Source organism: Bos grunniens, chromosome 19 (genome assembly GCF_055505025.1).
Source record: "Bos grunniens cultivar Pamir isolate PY7600 chromosome 19, Bosgru_T2T1.0, whole genome shotgun sequence".
Classification (NCBI taxonomy): Eukaryota; Metazoa; Chordata; class Mammalia; order Artiodactyla; family Bovidae; genus Bos; species Bos grunniens.
Window position 1 is genome coordinate 48903759 of NC_141183.1, and position 16863 is coordinate 48920621.

The following is a 16863-nucleotide window of genomic DNA, read 5'->3' on the forward strand; positions in this document are numbered from 1 at the left end:
AGCGACTTAGCAGCAGCAGCAGCATCTCCATACATTCTTCCTATTGCAGCCTGAAAATGCAAATCTGATCTTCCTTTAAAATCATCTGGCAGGAGGTACCCACTACCTTCAAGATAAAGCGCAAACTTTAATGAACTTTACAAGATCTCAGCTCTTTACCCCTCTACTCTTCTGGCTTCATCTCCTACCACACTCCCCTTGCCGGTAATCTTCAAACATATTGAATCATTTGCTTCATAGCTAGTGAAAAGCACTTTTCCCTTCTAGAGAAGTGATTGGCTTCTAGTCATCATCTATAGTTTGGCTCAGATGTCACGTCGCCTTTGGAGAAGGTGTCCTTGTGTGCTCTCTGAGCTTTCACAGACTCATTTCACTCTGGAGAGCTCGAGCCCCCGCGAGCCCTCTCTATCCTGTACAACAGAATGGCTAGACCCACGGGCAGTGGTGTCTGGTAACCGGGATCCCAATTCCACATTGGCCATTTATCAGTTGTGCGACTCAGGGCAAGCGAATTTTGCCTTCTTGTCTGTAAGGTGGGCACAGTATTTCATTAGTCAATTGTGAGAATTAAATGAGATGATGGAAGGTGCCTGACAATTAGAATTAGCTACTATCCTAGAATTGAAAACTAAAGCTCGATTCCTCACCCTGACACATCCTCAGGGTTCAGTTTGTGTGTGAATTCCGCGCCCCGCCCCCTCCCCCCCCAATCTTTTGGCCTCGCAGCATGTCACATGGGATCTTAGCTCCCACACTAGGCATCAAACTCGCGCCCCCTGCATTGCAAGCGCGGAGTCCTAACCACTGGACCGCCAGAAAAGTCCCTTGTGTGTTATTTTAAGGCAGACGTTTGTTCCAGTATCACCTCGTAGTCTGTTCCTCGACAAGGTAGTTAACGGGGAAGCGACTTGGTCCGTCAGGACTTTCCGTCTGGGAGCAACTTCCAACGCCCCCAGGTGGTTCAAGCAGTGCGCAGCCCAAATCTACTGAACTAGGGCATACCATTAGAAATCTGATAGAACGAAAGGCCTTTTCTAACCATATAACCTATGTTTATAAGGCCTCTTCTCTTTCACTTCCTAACCTCGAATTCTATCAGATCAAGTGAGAAACAGGACTATAATCAGGACGGACCGGGTAGGCTCAGCTTCCGCCCCCGTCCCGATCGCGGCGTTGATACTTCCTCTCCTCAATTCCCTCTCAATAATGGTACCGTCCACAGAGGGGGGAACGAGAAGGGATTCTGAAGTCCTCCGAGTTCGGAGGGCGGTCCTAGCACGGAGTCACCCCTCGAGTCGCGGCGCTGTCGTACCGCCCACTGTCCTCTGATTGGCTGCCGAGGCCCCGCAGTCGAGCCCAGCGCGCCGCGCCGCCCTTAGTACAGCTCCGGCCGCCGTGCCGCCTGGCGCTCGTATACCTTGTTCTCTGCGGGCTGTGGGGGCTTCGCGCCGCGGCCGTTAGTCATGTCGGGTAGGTGACTTCTTCAGCGAGCAGCGGCAGCGGCGAGAAGGGGCCCGGCGGGGTTGGGCCGTCTTCCCGCCCACCGGAGGGCCCCGAGGGAAGCCTCCGGCCCTGAGGGAGGCTGGGGTGGGGGGGCGGCCGCGGCCGCCGCCATGTTGGACTGAAGGGACGCACGCTCCCAACGCTCTCCGTCTGCAAGTCTCGGCGGGAGCGTCTCGAGCCCCCAGTCTCTTGACCCAGCCCTTGGAACCTGAGGCGACGTGCGGCTCCCGGGGGAGGGTGTGTGAATCGGGGTGGGGGCGGAGGCCGCTACGCCATCGTAGGGGCGGGGGGAGCCCGTGATTAGAGCATCAGCCGGAGAGAATCGGTGCTTGTGGTTCTCCGCTTCGCCTCAGATCTTTCAGCGAGGCCTCAGGCCAGTCGTCTCGCCGTCTCGTCCCTCAGTTTCCCCATCCGTGAAGTGGAGCTGGGCCTTCCTGACTCACCCATTCATCAGGTGCGAGCCTTGATGCTCTGGGAGCCCTTTTTAAAAGGATGTTGCCTGACACGAAATCCTACATGTCGTCATTCATGTAGTAGCCTCCCGGATTCGAGTTGGGGGTGTTTGCATCTAATTCAGCTTCCAGTTCACCCTCCTCTGTCATCTTTTCAGACCCTCTAAAGTTGTCTCCTCACGAGCTTGAAAGTGAGCTTTGTCTATTATTAATGGGCTCGTGTAGATGCTTGTTGCATTTACGTTGAAGCATACAAACGAAAGGAAACTCAGTCTTCCACCAAATGATAAATGATACACTTAAAATTATACAGGGACCCCCCGCCTCCCCGCCCCAGCCCCCCGACTCGTTGTGTGGAGGAGACAGGCCTTGGTCTCATCAGGACAGCCCATTTAGATCCTGCTAAAGCAGAATATATAGTCTGGGAGGTGGATCTGCTCTTTTTTTTTTTTTAATTCAGACTTTAAACTTTTTATTTTGTATTGGTGTATAGCCGATTAGCAATGTTGTGGTAGTTTCAGGTGAACAGCAAAGGGACTCAGCCATAGATACACATATATCTATTCTCCCTCCAACCCAGATCTGCCCTTGATTTAGCACTCTTAGGTGCCACACAGGGTCCTCTGTCGTTGGGTACATCACAGGCTGCAAAGACAGAAAGACAGACTCAGCTTTCCACTTAACTAGAAACCGTCACAAGAGTTAGATACTACTATTGAGGTGGAAAAGCAGAACACGTACCCGAAAGCCATGTGATTGGGATGAAAATGACTGCTGGCAGAGTGTTTTACATTTTTTTTTCCCAAGGGAGAACCTGTTGATAGTAAAAAAAAAAAAAAAGCAATCCCTTTTCTCCAAGTAATCCAGTTTTGCAGAAGGGTGGAAATGTGTGACAAAAAGAAAGCAGCGGGCTAAAAGGAGACCATGTTAGCAAGAATGGTTGGACCTGGGAATGAAGAACATTCCTTAGATTAACATGGATGTTAAGTCAGATCTTTTGGGGAAAGAGGCATTTACCTGTTGTAAGAGGGTATTAATTGCACAGAATTAACCTCTTTAATTCTTGCTCAAGTGAGAAGTAATTTCTTACCCCCAAGTAGATGTTGGGATACATTTAATTAGGTGCATAATTTGGAATGAAGTTCGGTAAAGTTCCACAGAAGTACATGTAAACACACTCTAAGGAGGGTGTGAAACCTCTCTATGATTTAAAAATGATTCTCCTACCTTCATGGAGAAATTTACCATTTCAGTGCATATAGTTCTCATTAGGAACTACTGACCTGTCTTATTTTTAATGTGATTATTGGTTTAAAACAGTGGCTTATTTTTGTAGGACTGGATAGCTTTTATGGAAAATTAAATTTTAGAGGTATACTGTTTGCAAAATCCATGATTTTCAGTATGTCATAATAGTGTGTGAGCTGGTTAATGCATTAATACTGATCTTCAAAATCACCAAGACAGTACACATCCTTGTTGTTTTGTAATTTGAGTGTTTTTAATATTGAAATTGACTTTCATGTCAAAAAGAACTATTTAATAATTTGCTTGTTTCTACATTAAGTCAACTAAATTTAGAATTAAGTTCTACTTAGTGTTAGATAATATTTGTACATTTTGTAATTTGGGTATTAAAATAATACTTTTGACTTGGTATAAAAAAGGAATGATGTTTTTCACTTATTCTTGAATGTTTAAGTTAATAAATTTAACAGCAGACTCCCTCCTAAACAACTAATAACATTCAGTTTATGTAAATCTGTTAAACATTCCAAACTGTACTTAAAAATTTATTAAATTGACTCAACCACTCTAGGTGCCTGACAAGACAGATTTATAAATCTAGTAAAATAAAGTGTGTACGTAATCAACAATTAAGTCAGAATTGTAAGTATTGTGAGTCAGACTCTCAGATAAATATTAGTTGACACCTTTGAAGTTACAAGTCAAATCTGATATCACTTATACATATAAAAGCTACAAAGTCAAGATACTTTTTGGCAGTATGGCAGACTAAGGTAACTTGCAAATATTCTGTCTACAAATAACTAAAAATGCGGGAACTTAACATAAAACAAAGGGTGGGCTTCTGCTGCCAGAAGTGAAGTAGAAGCCAGCATGGTAGGCATAGAGCTAACTTGCTGTTCCCGGAAGAGGGGGGTGTAGGTCACAGTATTCAGAGAGTTGGAGTTTATTGCTCAAGTAACTAAGCACAGGAGATGAAATATTGAGACCTTTAGAGCCTTGTAGTGGGAACTGAGACTTGCATAAAACCTGGATGTTTAAAATACTGTATCTTCAGTGAAAGAATGAACTAGGAAAAAACCTTTGTATAAGCATAGGAGATAACAAACCTGGGCCTTGAGTCTTTTTCCAAGAATTTGTAACCTGGGACCTGGCCTTTATAGTTCAGCGTATATTTAGACTAGTTATGAGGTCCAGGAAATCTCAAGCCAAGAAATTTAATGTAAAAGTTGGTTCTAGACTGGCAATAATAACCTTGAGGTTCTTAGTAGAAACAAATGAAAACCTTTTCTGAGGAAATTTCAGAGTGTGGGTCACTAGGAATTTTATGGGAAAACCTTGCAGTTCACAGTAATACATTGCAGAATTCTGGGAAACAGCTCACCAAAATGAGAGTGACAAATGGCATTTGAACCCCAAATTAGATGGTTTGGGCAAGCGTATTATAGGTTTAAAATTATTAAAAACTTAAAAAGAATCAGCCCTAAGACCAAGACTTGAAAAAAAGATAACATAGATTTGAAAAAGAACCAAGTGTAACTTCTAGAGGTGGAGAAAGTGGCTAAGTTGAATCGCAGATAGACCTAGCCAGAAGAAATAACTAGGGAGGTAGAAAATAGATGGGGTTTAATAATTACCCAGGATTCAGTTCAGAAGGTTAAAACGAAGAGTGAGAGATTAAGAAACATGGGAGGGACTGTCCCTGGTGGTCCCGTGGTTAAGACTTGGTGCTTCCAATGCAGAGGGTGTGGGTTTGATCCCTTGTCGGGTAAGATCCCACATGGTCTGGAGTGCAGTCAGAAAGTTTAAAAAAAAAAAACATGGAAAGTAGATTGGGAAGCTCTGACATACATCTGAGTTTGAGAAGGAGAAAATGGTAATTGATAGTTGAGCATTTTCCAAAATTGATGGATCAAGAAGCAGTAGTCTCAAACATGAGACATAAAAGTCAGTTCATACCCAGATACATAAATGTGAGACTACGGATTTATGAAATACCAGTAACAGACCTATCGGAAGAAATAGGGAAATGGTAAGATTGGTAGATTTCTTAAAAGTTTTAAGAAGCCGCTAAATAATGAAGTGATCTTTGAAGTTTAGAGGAAAAATAATGTATGACCTTGAATTTTTTATCCAAATAAAAGACAGTACCACTTTCAGGCCTTTACTGAAGGAATGCATAAAAAGAAATCCAGAAGGGAGGGGTAGGATGCAAAAAATATAGAGGAAATAAATGCAGTAGATAAAAAGTATTGACTGTATGGAATCTTGAAGATTAAAATGATTACATTTATAGAGTTTTTACAGTGGAAGCAAATGATACGGGAAAAAATGTGGAAGCAAAATAATAGATGAAGGCTGTAATTGGCATTTTAACATTAAAATTCTTATATTCTAGTGGAGGTTGAAGATCATTTTGAACTTTGCCAAAAATGGATGTTAAAATTGAACATAGTCTTTAATGAATGGTAACTTATTGCTGCTGTAACTTATTACAAGAACAGAATTTGAGCATCTAAAGCAGTAGAGGGGGAAAGAGAGGAAAATCCAGTAGAAGGAAGTTGAGGAGTTGGGGAAAAAAAGACCCTGATAAGTAGAGAGTCCAGTATAGGCTAGTAGTAATAAATAAAAAGTAACAGTAGTGAAAATATGAAAACATCAATTGAGAGATTTTCCACATTGGGAAAAATTGATATAGATTTATGCTTTCAAAAATGATACAAAAAGTGAAAATGTTAGTCACTCAGTGATGTCTGACTCGACCCTGTGGACTAGCCGGCCAGGCTCCTCTGTCCAGGGGGTTATGCAGGCAAGAATACTGGAGTGGGTAAGCATTCCCTTCTCCAGGGGATCTTTCCAACCCAGGGATCGAACCATGAGCTTCTGCATTGTAGGCAGATTCTTTACCATCTGAGCCACCAGGGAAGATCACTAAAGCGTCAGAATAAGAACTGTTAAGAAATATAGAGATAGGAAAGACTAATCAGGCAAACATCAACCAAAAGGAAGATTGCTTAGTTACCAGTCAAAAGAAAGTTTGGACATTATTAGTGATAGTCTTCATGTAATGTTAAAAGGAAATTCACCAGGAAGGTGTAAATATGTACCTTTCTGTGCCTGACAGTATAGCCTCAAAATGTAGAAGCAAAAAAAAAAGAGAAGAAGTTGACAAATACAGAGTGAGACAGGGAATTTTAAGTTTAAACATACTTCTCTGAGTAATTAATAGATCAGGTAGATGAAACAGTAGGAATAGGAATGATAGAATTAACAAGCATCTTACAGAATTCTTTGAACATTTAGAAAATGCAGTTCTTTTCAAGCACATAGGGGGCATTTATGAAAGTGAAAGTATTTACCAAGGGGAAAAGCAAAATCCTGACAAATACCCAGAATAGAGAAAATACCTTTTTCTGGCTGCAATGGAATATAATTAGAACCACAAAGAGTAACAAAACCCTGTACACTTAGAAGTAAAAGCACTTCTGAATAATTCATGGGCCCAGATATAAGGCTCAAGTGCCAAGTACTTAATAATGAGCAGTTGTTAGAAATGCCTTAGAATTTATTTTTTATCATACAGTTTATAAATTGATTTTCTCTGAATGTAAATCATCTATACTTTCTCAGTCAAGTATACTAAGGGATAGACTTGTTGGTCAATATGCTTATTTCTGTGTTCTAGAGTTTTAAAGTCAGCCAGCTAAAGAAGTCATAGTTAAACTTTCAGAGAGCAGAAGTGACTGGGTTACAAGCTCTAATACTTAATAGATTAGGGTTGTATACCATGTGTGCTGTGTACTTCTATAATTCTTGCCTGAGCCAAAGTATAATAAGATCTTGGGCTCTACTTTGTTGCTGGGAGAACCCACATCAGTGCCTTGGGATATAATTTAATCTAAAGCTTTATATCCCCAGTGTTTGTATATTTGTTTCACTCGTACACTCCGTCCTTCCACTGTAATCCTTTTTAGTTTCTGAATTGGTTGAAACTAATTTCCTTTGCCATTTGATAGAAGCATCTAGTATTTTAGATACATCTAGTCTTTGAGATGCATCTAATCTTTTTATGATCCAGGTAGATTCTATATTCTTTTCATATATTTCTTATTTGATTGTTAGCTACACATCTAGTCATTTTATTATTACAGGCTTGTGCATGCTAAGTCACTTCAGTCACGTTCAACTCTTTACAGCCCTGTAGACTGCAGCCCACCCGGCTCCTCTGTCCATTGAATTCTCCAGGCAAGAATACTGGAGTGGGTTGCCATGCCTCCTCCAGGGGATTTTCCCGAGCTAGGGATCAAACCCATGTCTCTTAACATCTCTTGCGTTGGCAGGCAGGTTCTTTACCACTAGCACCACCTGAGTATTATGGGCAGTGATGTGCAATTTTTTTCCACCTCGGTTAGCCACCAGGGAAGCCCAGGTCTTCTCTTTTCTAGTAGCTAAGTCATGTCCGACTCCTGTGATGATGCTGTGGACTGTAGCCCACCAGGCTTCTCTGTCCATTTGATTTCCCAGGGAAGAGTACTAGAGTGGGTTGCCATTGCATTCTCCAAGGGATCTTCCCCACCCAGGGGTCTAACCCGCAACTCTTGCATTGGCAGGTGGATTCTTGACCACTGTGCCACATGGGAAGCCCCAATTCTTCTCTTACTCATCACTAATAAAGTTAGGTCATTCATTTGAATCTGAGGAGAATCCCAGTGGATATATACTAATTGGCCAAGTCCCTGAAAACTTTGATGAAGTTGGAGTTAAACAGCTGACTTAGCTTTTTACCAAGTCTTCAGAGATCTTATTGTTTCTACTGACAGCCAGAGCAGTTCAGTCCAAGCCAAGGGAATGGTATATATTCTTAGAGTGTGTATTTTCTTTTCTTTTTAATCCTGATTAGTTTTAACAGATGTCTTTTTGTATATAAAGATAGTATAGTTTGAGCTTTTGAGTTTTTGTTAAAAGGATGGGTTTTTCACTGATTGTTTCTCATTTATTTACTTGGTTTTTGTGACATCAGGACATATTTGTAGAGTGGTTGTTTTCAGAGATATTACTGTAAATAGCCAGTACTGTTGACACAGATTTTTCCTTGCACTATATTTTTAACTTCTAGTTTTCCTTTCTGTAGTTACTTTTTATAATATTTTCTTATCACATTTCATCTGTAAGAGCTAAAGTCAGCGTTTGCAGGAAGCCTACTTTTAAATAAGATTAAACATTCTTTTTATGTGTTTTAGATTCTGGAAGTTACGGTCAGTCTGGGGGTGAACAGCAAAGGTAAAGTATATGCACGTTTCAATAATACCATGAATGAGTAGAACTGAGAAAAAAAGATATATTTAGTCAGGTGTCCCTCTTGAGATTTGGTATCTTGACGTCTTAAAGAGTTAAATATTAGCTTGTTAAGGGGAAAGAGTTGGCCTAGGTACCTAGGTGCTATAAAATATTTTTGTTTTGGCTGTTTGAATCAGTAAATATAGATGCCCCCTAGAGATTAAAACAAATCTCACAGGTATTGTAAAGATTGTTTTCTTTAAGAAAGTTTTCAGCAGAAATCATTATTAAAAGGATTTAAGCAGTTGAACTATAACAGCTTCTTAGAAAAAACATTTTTTGGATGTATACAATATGCTAACATGTTTCTGGAGTGGATTTTCTTGAAGTGCTATGATAGAAGTGTTTAGTATTTTTAAAAGGCTCCTTGCCATGCTCACAATAAAAAGTCTGTTTTTATGTGAATACATTCACATGTAGTAGGATTCTCTTGCTTACTAGAAATACAGCCTTCAGCTCATACTATAAATGTTTTGCAGGTCAGTGTGAGATTTTCAGGAGAGCTTCTCAGATATCATCTGTCATCAAGTTTTAAGCTTAATGAAAACAAAACTGATTTGACTTTTTTATTCTCATAGGATAGACCCTTGTAGTAGGCAACTGGCAAATGTTTATTCAATGAAATATATTTTATAAAGTTAAATTCTTTTAGTACTTGATAGCTCTAAACTAATAATTTATTTGGCAGGTGTTTTTATTTTCCTTTGGCATATATTCAGAAAGTTTATTTCTGACTTGTTAAAGCTTATATACAATAACATTAAAGTTCAGATCTGAGGAAGCTACATGTTTTCATTCAGTCAAAAACTATGCCAGGCTGTGATGTACCACTGAGGGTACAATACACTTTTACTCTGTGATAGTGGTCTGAAGATGTACATACCTCTATTACTGAGGCACTAAAAACTGGACATTTAGTGCCACACTGTGGCTCTTCTAGGATCTTAGAGGCAAGTTAAGGTAAATGGTAGGAAGAAATTAATCTGTCAGAGCACAGTTAAATTGATTGAAGCTCTAACTTAGAGTTTGTTTTTTTTTTTCACTGTACATATTTATGGGTCTTGCTACCATGTAGTCATTCCTCTCTATCCCCAGCCTCCCACCTACCCAAGCATAATTCTCTTGGGATTTTTTAGCTCTGGTGGTAAAGTTTTTTTTTTTTTTTTTTTGCACAATAAGTGTATTTTTATTTATTTTTATCTTGGGCAGCGTTGGGTCTTAGGTGTGGTGAAGTTTTTTTTGTGGGAGATTGTCAAAGCAAAACTTCTGGTGATTGACATTCAAGAGGTCTCGGAACGACTTCATTTATGCTTTTGACAGTCTTTGGTTACCACCTTTCAATTTAGACCCTAAGAGGTAGGCAGATTGACCATTTTTCAGGAAAAAAGCTTGTATTTGAGTTGAAAGTTGAAAACAAGGATAGAGTTCTTTAAGCTTTTAAATTCTAGCACGTATCTTTCAAGTAGTACGTCTTTCTTTTACAGTTATTCTACCTATGGAAATCAAAGCAGCCAAGGTTATGGACAAGCACCACAAGTAGGTTAAATATAAATTGAGTTCTTTATAAATAGTTTTAATCTTAAATATGCAATGAAACTTGTATTTATCTAAATTTCAGAGCTATTCTGGCTATGGACAAACTACTGAGTCTTCATATGGACAGAACTATAGCGGCTACTCCAGTTATGGACAAAGCCAATCAGGTTGGACTGATTTGTTAAATTTACTGTTTTAGAAGTTAAAAAATCAGAACCTTTCCTAAATGTGTATCCATTCAATCTTTAGGTTATTCACAGTCCTACAGTGGTTATGAGAATCAAAAGCAGAGCTCATACAGCCAGCAGTCTTACAATAACCAGGGACAGCAAAATGTGGAATCATCAGGAGGGTAAGGAAACAGTAGAATGCTGAGGTGGTGTTGGGAAGTGAAAAGAACACTTTGGGTGTTAAACAGTTTTCACCAAAAAGTCCTTGCTTTAAACATTTTTTTCAGAAAAGTATAGATGAAGTATGAATTTCATAGTTTTGTGTTATAAAGAATGTGGAAATTGTCAGTTGATATTTTGTTCTTTTCATGTGTTACTTATAAAATTAGTTCAGCTCTAAATGAATGCACGTGATTTAAATGTTAAAAAGTAAAATTTGGACCTCTGCTTTATGCCTGAGATGAAATAAAAAAGCTGCCTGTGTTTACTTACCAATGTTTACTTTTTATTTCAATTTTATTTTTTAACCATTTTAATGTCTTACCTTTTCAGGGACAAAAATATTAAAGAAAAAGTGCCAAAAACTATCCACATATTTCAGATACATTAAAAAATGTTTTAATTGTTAATATAGGTAGGTGAATATTAGCAATTTTACAGGTCTTTTTTTTTTTTTTCTTAGTAATTTTTGGATTTGAGGGGCCTGTCCTTGTTATTAATTTTAATAATAGCAACTTTTTTTTACTGTGCTTTACAGTTTGTGAAATGCTTTTGCATTCCCTAATGTAATTGGGAATGCACTATGAGATAGTACCAGTAATTATCAAAAGTGAAGAGAAGTTGTTAAGATTATATAGCCTTCCAGGTTACACAGCTAAAAAGTGAGATAGAAATTGAGGTCACTAGTATTTTTTTATCTCTGCAGGAAAGAAATTATTCAAAAGAAATTATTATAAGTGAAATTCAGTTAAATAAAAGCATTGGGGAAGAAATTAGGAAAAGATTTATGAGATCACATTTATCAGTCTTAATAGATAGGAGAGTGCTTTGAAAAGTAGAAATGGAATACAGGCATAGGGAATACTATTCCCAAAAGCATGTTACGTTAGCAGGTTCTTCAGGTCCTATTGGTTAGTTTTAAATTTAAGGAGAATCTTTTTATAAGGATACATTTTTGGAAATGAGACATCTAAGTGTGGACCAAAGAGAAATGTTAGATTTGGTTTAAATCATTCTCAAGGACATTCTAGGATTCTTGACCATTGTTGTCATGTGCTTTGGATAGGGAGTTGGGGAACATACTGATCTTTATTAGGTGTTTTGATCACTTGATGCAGAATAAGATGTGACTGTTAAGATAGGAGGCCATTTTTGTTCCCACTCCCCCCCCTCCCCTTTTTTTTTTAAAGTAACTCAAAACATTAGAACTCAAATCCAATGAACACTCCCATCCTGAGAGCAGGTAATTAATAACCATATTGCTCAGAACCTGCTTAGAATCTTTTTTTTAATTGCCAGAGATAATAAAGCAGTTTTCTTTGATACTTAGACTTCTTTTCAGTTAAAAAGTGGCATCACAAAGCAAGTTCCTTCTACTCAGCAGACTAAAAATTTGATTTAATTGCTAGTTTCTAATAGCAATATTTTGTACTATTGGACATGCTTGCTGCTGCTGCTGCTACTGCTGCTAAGTCGCTTCAGTCATGTCTGACTCTGTGCGACACCATAGACGGCAGCCCACCAGGTGCTCCCATCCCTGGGATTTTCCAGGCAAGAACACTGGAGTGGGTTGCCATTTCCTTCTCCAATGCATGAAGGTGAAAAGAGAAAGTGAAGTTGCTCCGTCGTGTCTGACTCTTAGCAACCCCATGGACTGCAGCCCACCAGGCTCCTCCATCCATGGGATTTTCCAGGCAAGAGTACTGGAGTGGGGTGCCATTGCCTTCTCCGATATGATTAGAAGAGTATACTATGCTTAGAAGAGTATACTAATGATAAGGTTCTAAAGATAAGAAAGTAGTCCCCAAAATATTAAATATGATTTTCTTACTTTTCTATAGTTTTCGAAAGTGTGTGATTTTTCTCATAATGCGACACCTCTTCAGTGATAGTAGAATTATTGTTTGAAAGTCATTCCATTGGTGATAAGATTCTCTAGATACAAAAACTAGATGATTCTCACCAGAAAAGAGTAGTAAATGTGGTTGAGGTCTTATAGCAATCACTCAGTTGGTTTAACTACAGTAAACAGTCCTGTAAAGTCACTTAAGTTGTTGATCTCTGTTTTAGCCAAGGTGGAAGAGCACCTTCATATGACCAGTCAGACTATGGTCAACAAGATTCATATGACCAGCAGTCAGGCTATGATCAACATCAAGGCTCTTATGATGAGCAGTCAAATTACGATCAGCAGCATGATTCCTATAATCAAAACCAGCAGTCCTACCATTCACAAAGGGAAAATTACAGCCACCACACACAAGGTAAGATATGCTGACCTCTTTTTTATTTTTTTGGTTGTATTTTCTTTTCTTTTCTTTTTTTTTAATATAAATTTATTTATTTTAATTGGAGGCTAATTACTTTATAATATTGTATTGGTTTTGCCATACATAACATGAATCCGCCACTCTTATTTTTTTTTTAACCTTCAGAGAATTGTTTGTGTATTGAACTTTGTTTTGAAAGACCCAATACAAATTATAGATTTCAACTGTAAAAATTTGGAGTGACCTTGAACATATGTTCTTTCTCATATCCATCAAAGTTAGTTTCTTAGATTGATATTTCTGAACTTCTTGGAGACTCCAAATGGTCACGTGGTTTTTTTTTTTTTTTGGTGGCTAATTAAAAAATTTTCTTTGTTGTCTCAATAAAGTGATCAGTTGACAGTGCTGCTACTGCCATTTTTTTTTGTTTTAATTTGAAAATTTTGTATTTTTTGACTGCACCATGAGGCATGTGGAATCTTAGGTTTCTAACCAGGAATTGAAACCTTTCCCCCCTCAGTGGAAACACGGAACCTTAACCAGTGTACCACAACAGGAAAGTTCACACTATTAGTTCTTTTTTTGGTGGTGGTGCTGTATGTGATTTGAGAAAATTATGACCCTATATTAACCTTCTCTAACATCATACCACTTTATCTTTACTGTGGTATTGAAGAATCTGACCAGCCATAAAAATGAATTGCTTCAAGGGCAAAGGTCCTGCCTTACTCATTTTTATACCTGCTTAATAAATATTTGTTGACTAGTTGAATGAATGACTTAGCAACTGATTAAAATAGAAAGTTCATTCACTAAATACCTTATTCAGTGCATATATTCACTACTATTTCTCAGTTTGAAAATCTGGTTATTCCCTATCTGTGTTTTATTTACATTCAGATATTTTTGACATGAAAAAAAGTAGCTTTTAAGATTAGGGTGTTCTTTTAATTAACTAGGGTTCTGTACCTAATGTACGTAAACTATTTCGTTTTACCATCACATCAAAATGTGTTAACTATGTCACCGTTTTGCTGGCTAACTTTGGTAGAATGGGATTTGACACAGGTATAATTCTCATACATTTAATTCCAGATTGTGTTACGGTGACTTGCATTTGAGTTTTGTGCACAGGTACCATTTTCTAAAGGTCACAGGTGATTTAAAGAGCCATTTAGGATTGTGTTGTGGAAAGCCTTTGTCAGAAATTTCAAGTTACTCATGTATGTTTGTGTTAATTTTCTTTTCTATAGATGACCGTCGTGATGTGAGTAGGTATGGAGAAGATAATAGAGGATATGGCGGGTCACAGGGAGGAGGTAGAGGGCGTGGGGGATATGACAAGGATGGAAGAGGTCCTATGACAGGATCAAGGTAAGTTTTTAGGTACAGATGCCTACATTTTTTTTTTTTTTTTTTTAGCTGGTTTGATTCCATCATCTGATTTTGTTAAGATGCCTAAAAAAGAGATGTTCTAGACAAGAGGACAGAAATTCAAATTTTATTTTCAGTGTTAAGATGTCACATAAATTACCTCAAAATAGATTTTCTTAGCAGTTAATTTTTGTGGTATTAAAACCAGTGGAGAAAAGTCCCCTATTATAATGTGGTTAAACCACTTAACAATATTTTTCATGCCAGAGCTATAGACTCTAAACTCATTTAAAAGATGACTCTGGGAAATCCAAGTGTTTCAGTCTGTAGAAAATAAAAGGTAAGTTTAGAATTCTAGATTGGAAGATAGGCTGTTCTTTAATCTTGAATCCCCTTGGGATGGGAAAATATTAGGAAGCAATAGCAGAGTATAAAGTTGAGGTTGGCAGAGGAGAGAAAGATTGTATGTAACTGAACTGTTTTGTTCCTATTTTTAAGTAAATAGTTACTGAAATAGTACAATGTCACGTACCATTGTGTATTTTGTCTAGACTAAGCTGTGGAAAAGGAATGACTTTTTAATTCAGCTTTCCTTTTTTTTTTATTGTTTTACCAGGTTTTGGTATTTACTTATGGCATATGTTATGAAAGCTGGTTTTAAAATTACTTTCAAGTATATCTGTAAATTTAGCACTTTTGCTCTAAAAACAGGAATGAAAAAATAGTTGGCACTTACTGTCCTCAGATGAAATTTGTACATTGCAAATTTCATGTATAAAATATATAGGCTTGAAGGATAATTTGTGTTCTTTGGGAATTGAAATTGTCAGCAGCATGTTAACTGGCAATAATACCTCAGTACTCTTTTGCTTCTTAGGGACTGAGTGAGTATCTGTTCCCTGAGGTAACCTGAGAGAATCAGTTACATATAGCACTGTTAATTTTTCAACTGAGCCAGGAATTCTATCTCACTGACTTTCTGTTTAGTGTGCAGTGCTTTGATCTAACAAATCTAAAGTCTAAACATATTTGAAAAACATTTATAAGACTTGAACATTAAAAGTTTTGATTAATAGCCAAAGTCAATGTATTAAGGTAGAGCAACTCTGTTGTATGCCTCTTCGTTATCCAAGAGGATAGTGTATCATCATGTGGATATAAGTGAACAGTGTACAGGGATACAGTGCTTACTCTCTATCCATAGCTTCCACCCCTCAAACAGCATCTCAGACAGGATAACTAACAGGTTACGTGCTTTTCCAGGTAATATGTTTTAGATCAGAGGTCCCCAACCTTTGGCACCAGAAACTGGTATTGTGGAGGACAATATTTCCACAGAGTGGGATTGGAGGGGGATGCTTTTGGGATGATTCAAGTGTTTTACATTTATTGTGCACTTTATTTCTATTATTATTACATCAGCTTCACTTAATATCATCAGGCATTAGATCCTGGAGGTTGGGAACCCCTGTTTTAGACAATTAGCTGCCTTGGGATGCTATATGTTTTATAGTATATCATAAGTTTAATTTTCATAAGGAGGTTATAATTATATGTATAGATTACCTGTTAAATTATGTCTGTCTGAAAATAGTAGAATCCCACTTTTTAGAAGGAGGAGAGTAGGGAAGTCGTTAAAAATATGTTTTCAACTTTGGTAGATGACTTATCTTAGAATCAAAGAGTTGAAGGACTTTTCCTGATAAAGGAGGAAAGATCCATAGCTTAACCAACCCCGGTGTTTTAAGCACTTTGATAACTCCTTGGCAACATATTTCAGTATAATTTTTGACCCAGATATTGAATCATGAGCTAAATTTTTGATTTTCAAAAATTTTATTTAACCTTAGAAGCTCTTCAAACAAAATCTTATAGACAAGCCCAATATATATTAGGTCAAAATGTCTGGTTCAGGTCAGGGTAGAATTTGGGGGTGGGGAGGGGTTTTGCCCAGTTGATATCTATATATATACATACACTCCCTCCCTCCCCCTCTACTCCCCTTCCCACCCCACTAGTAAATGGAATGTACATAAAAGACCTTTTTAAGAAATTTATGTAGTTGCTTATGTTTACTTTCTGTACTGGATTGGCAGACTTCAGTGAGAGGCCACATAGTAAGTAATTTAGGCTTTGCAGGCCACATGTTTTCTGTTGCAGTTGCTCAGCTCTGCTCTTGTAGCACCAGAGCAGCTATAGACATATAAATGAATAAACATGGTTTTCTTCCAATAAAACTTAGTTTATGGGTACTGAAATACGAAGTTCATATAATTTTCATGTGTCACAATATCTTGTTCAGGATGTGATTTTTTAGCTTACTTACAGGAGTAAAGTATTAAAAAAAAAAAAAAAAAGGCCCAGTTTCAGGGCTTGCTTTCCTGTACTTGGTTTTACATTTAAGTACCAAAATACCCAAACATCTTATGTTAGTCTTCATTAACACTCCCATTTGTGTTTGTAATCATCTTATTTAAAAATAGCAAAATTGAAAATATCCTTTCAGGGCTGTTTGAAGAATATCTGACATTAGTTGGGTTTATAATTAAAGAAGAAGGGGCACAGTTTGCTGGTGAAGGTGGGATGGGTGGTAAAGGATGGGACATTCTTAAGACTCAGGTTGTTGCTTGACTGCAGAAAGAATTCAGACCAAAGACATCTGTGAGCTTTCCAGTTACCAAAGAGAAACATGTGAAGACTATAGGAAACAATGTTTTTCTTTGGAAAAGCACTTGCAGCAAAAAAGATTGAATT

The 16863-nt window shown here is 38.0% G+C and overlaps 1 protein-coding gene across 2 annotated transcripts in view; it reads left to right on the forward strand.

Annotated features, from left to right (window-relative positions):
* The first annotated feature begins 1377 nt into the window (after positions 1-1377).
* The window catches only part of TAF15 (TATA-box binding protein associated factor 15), a 30258-nt gene continuing 14772 nt past the window's right edge, over positions 1378-16863 (forward strand). For both annotated transcript variants that reach the window (XM_086360333.1, XM_086360334.1), the window contains exons 1-7: positions 1378-1470; positions 8444-8483; positions 10025-10076; positions 10159-10243; positions 10326-10428; positions 12536-12729; positions 13989-14109. In XM_086360333.1, coding sequence (XP_086216459.1) covers positions 1464-1470; positions 8444-8483; positions 10025-10076; positions 10159-10243; positions 10326-10428; positions 12536-12729; positions 13989-14109 — 602 coding nt within the window. In that variant the 5' untranslated portion in view covers positions 1378-1463. The remainder of the gene's footprint in view (positions 1471-8443; positions 8484-10024; positions 10077-10158; positions 10244-10325; positions 10429-12535; positions 12730-13988; positions 14110-16863) is intronic.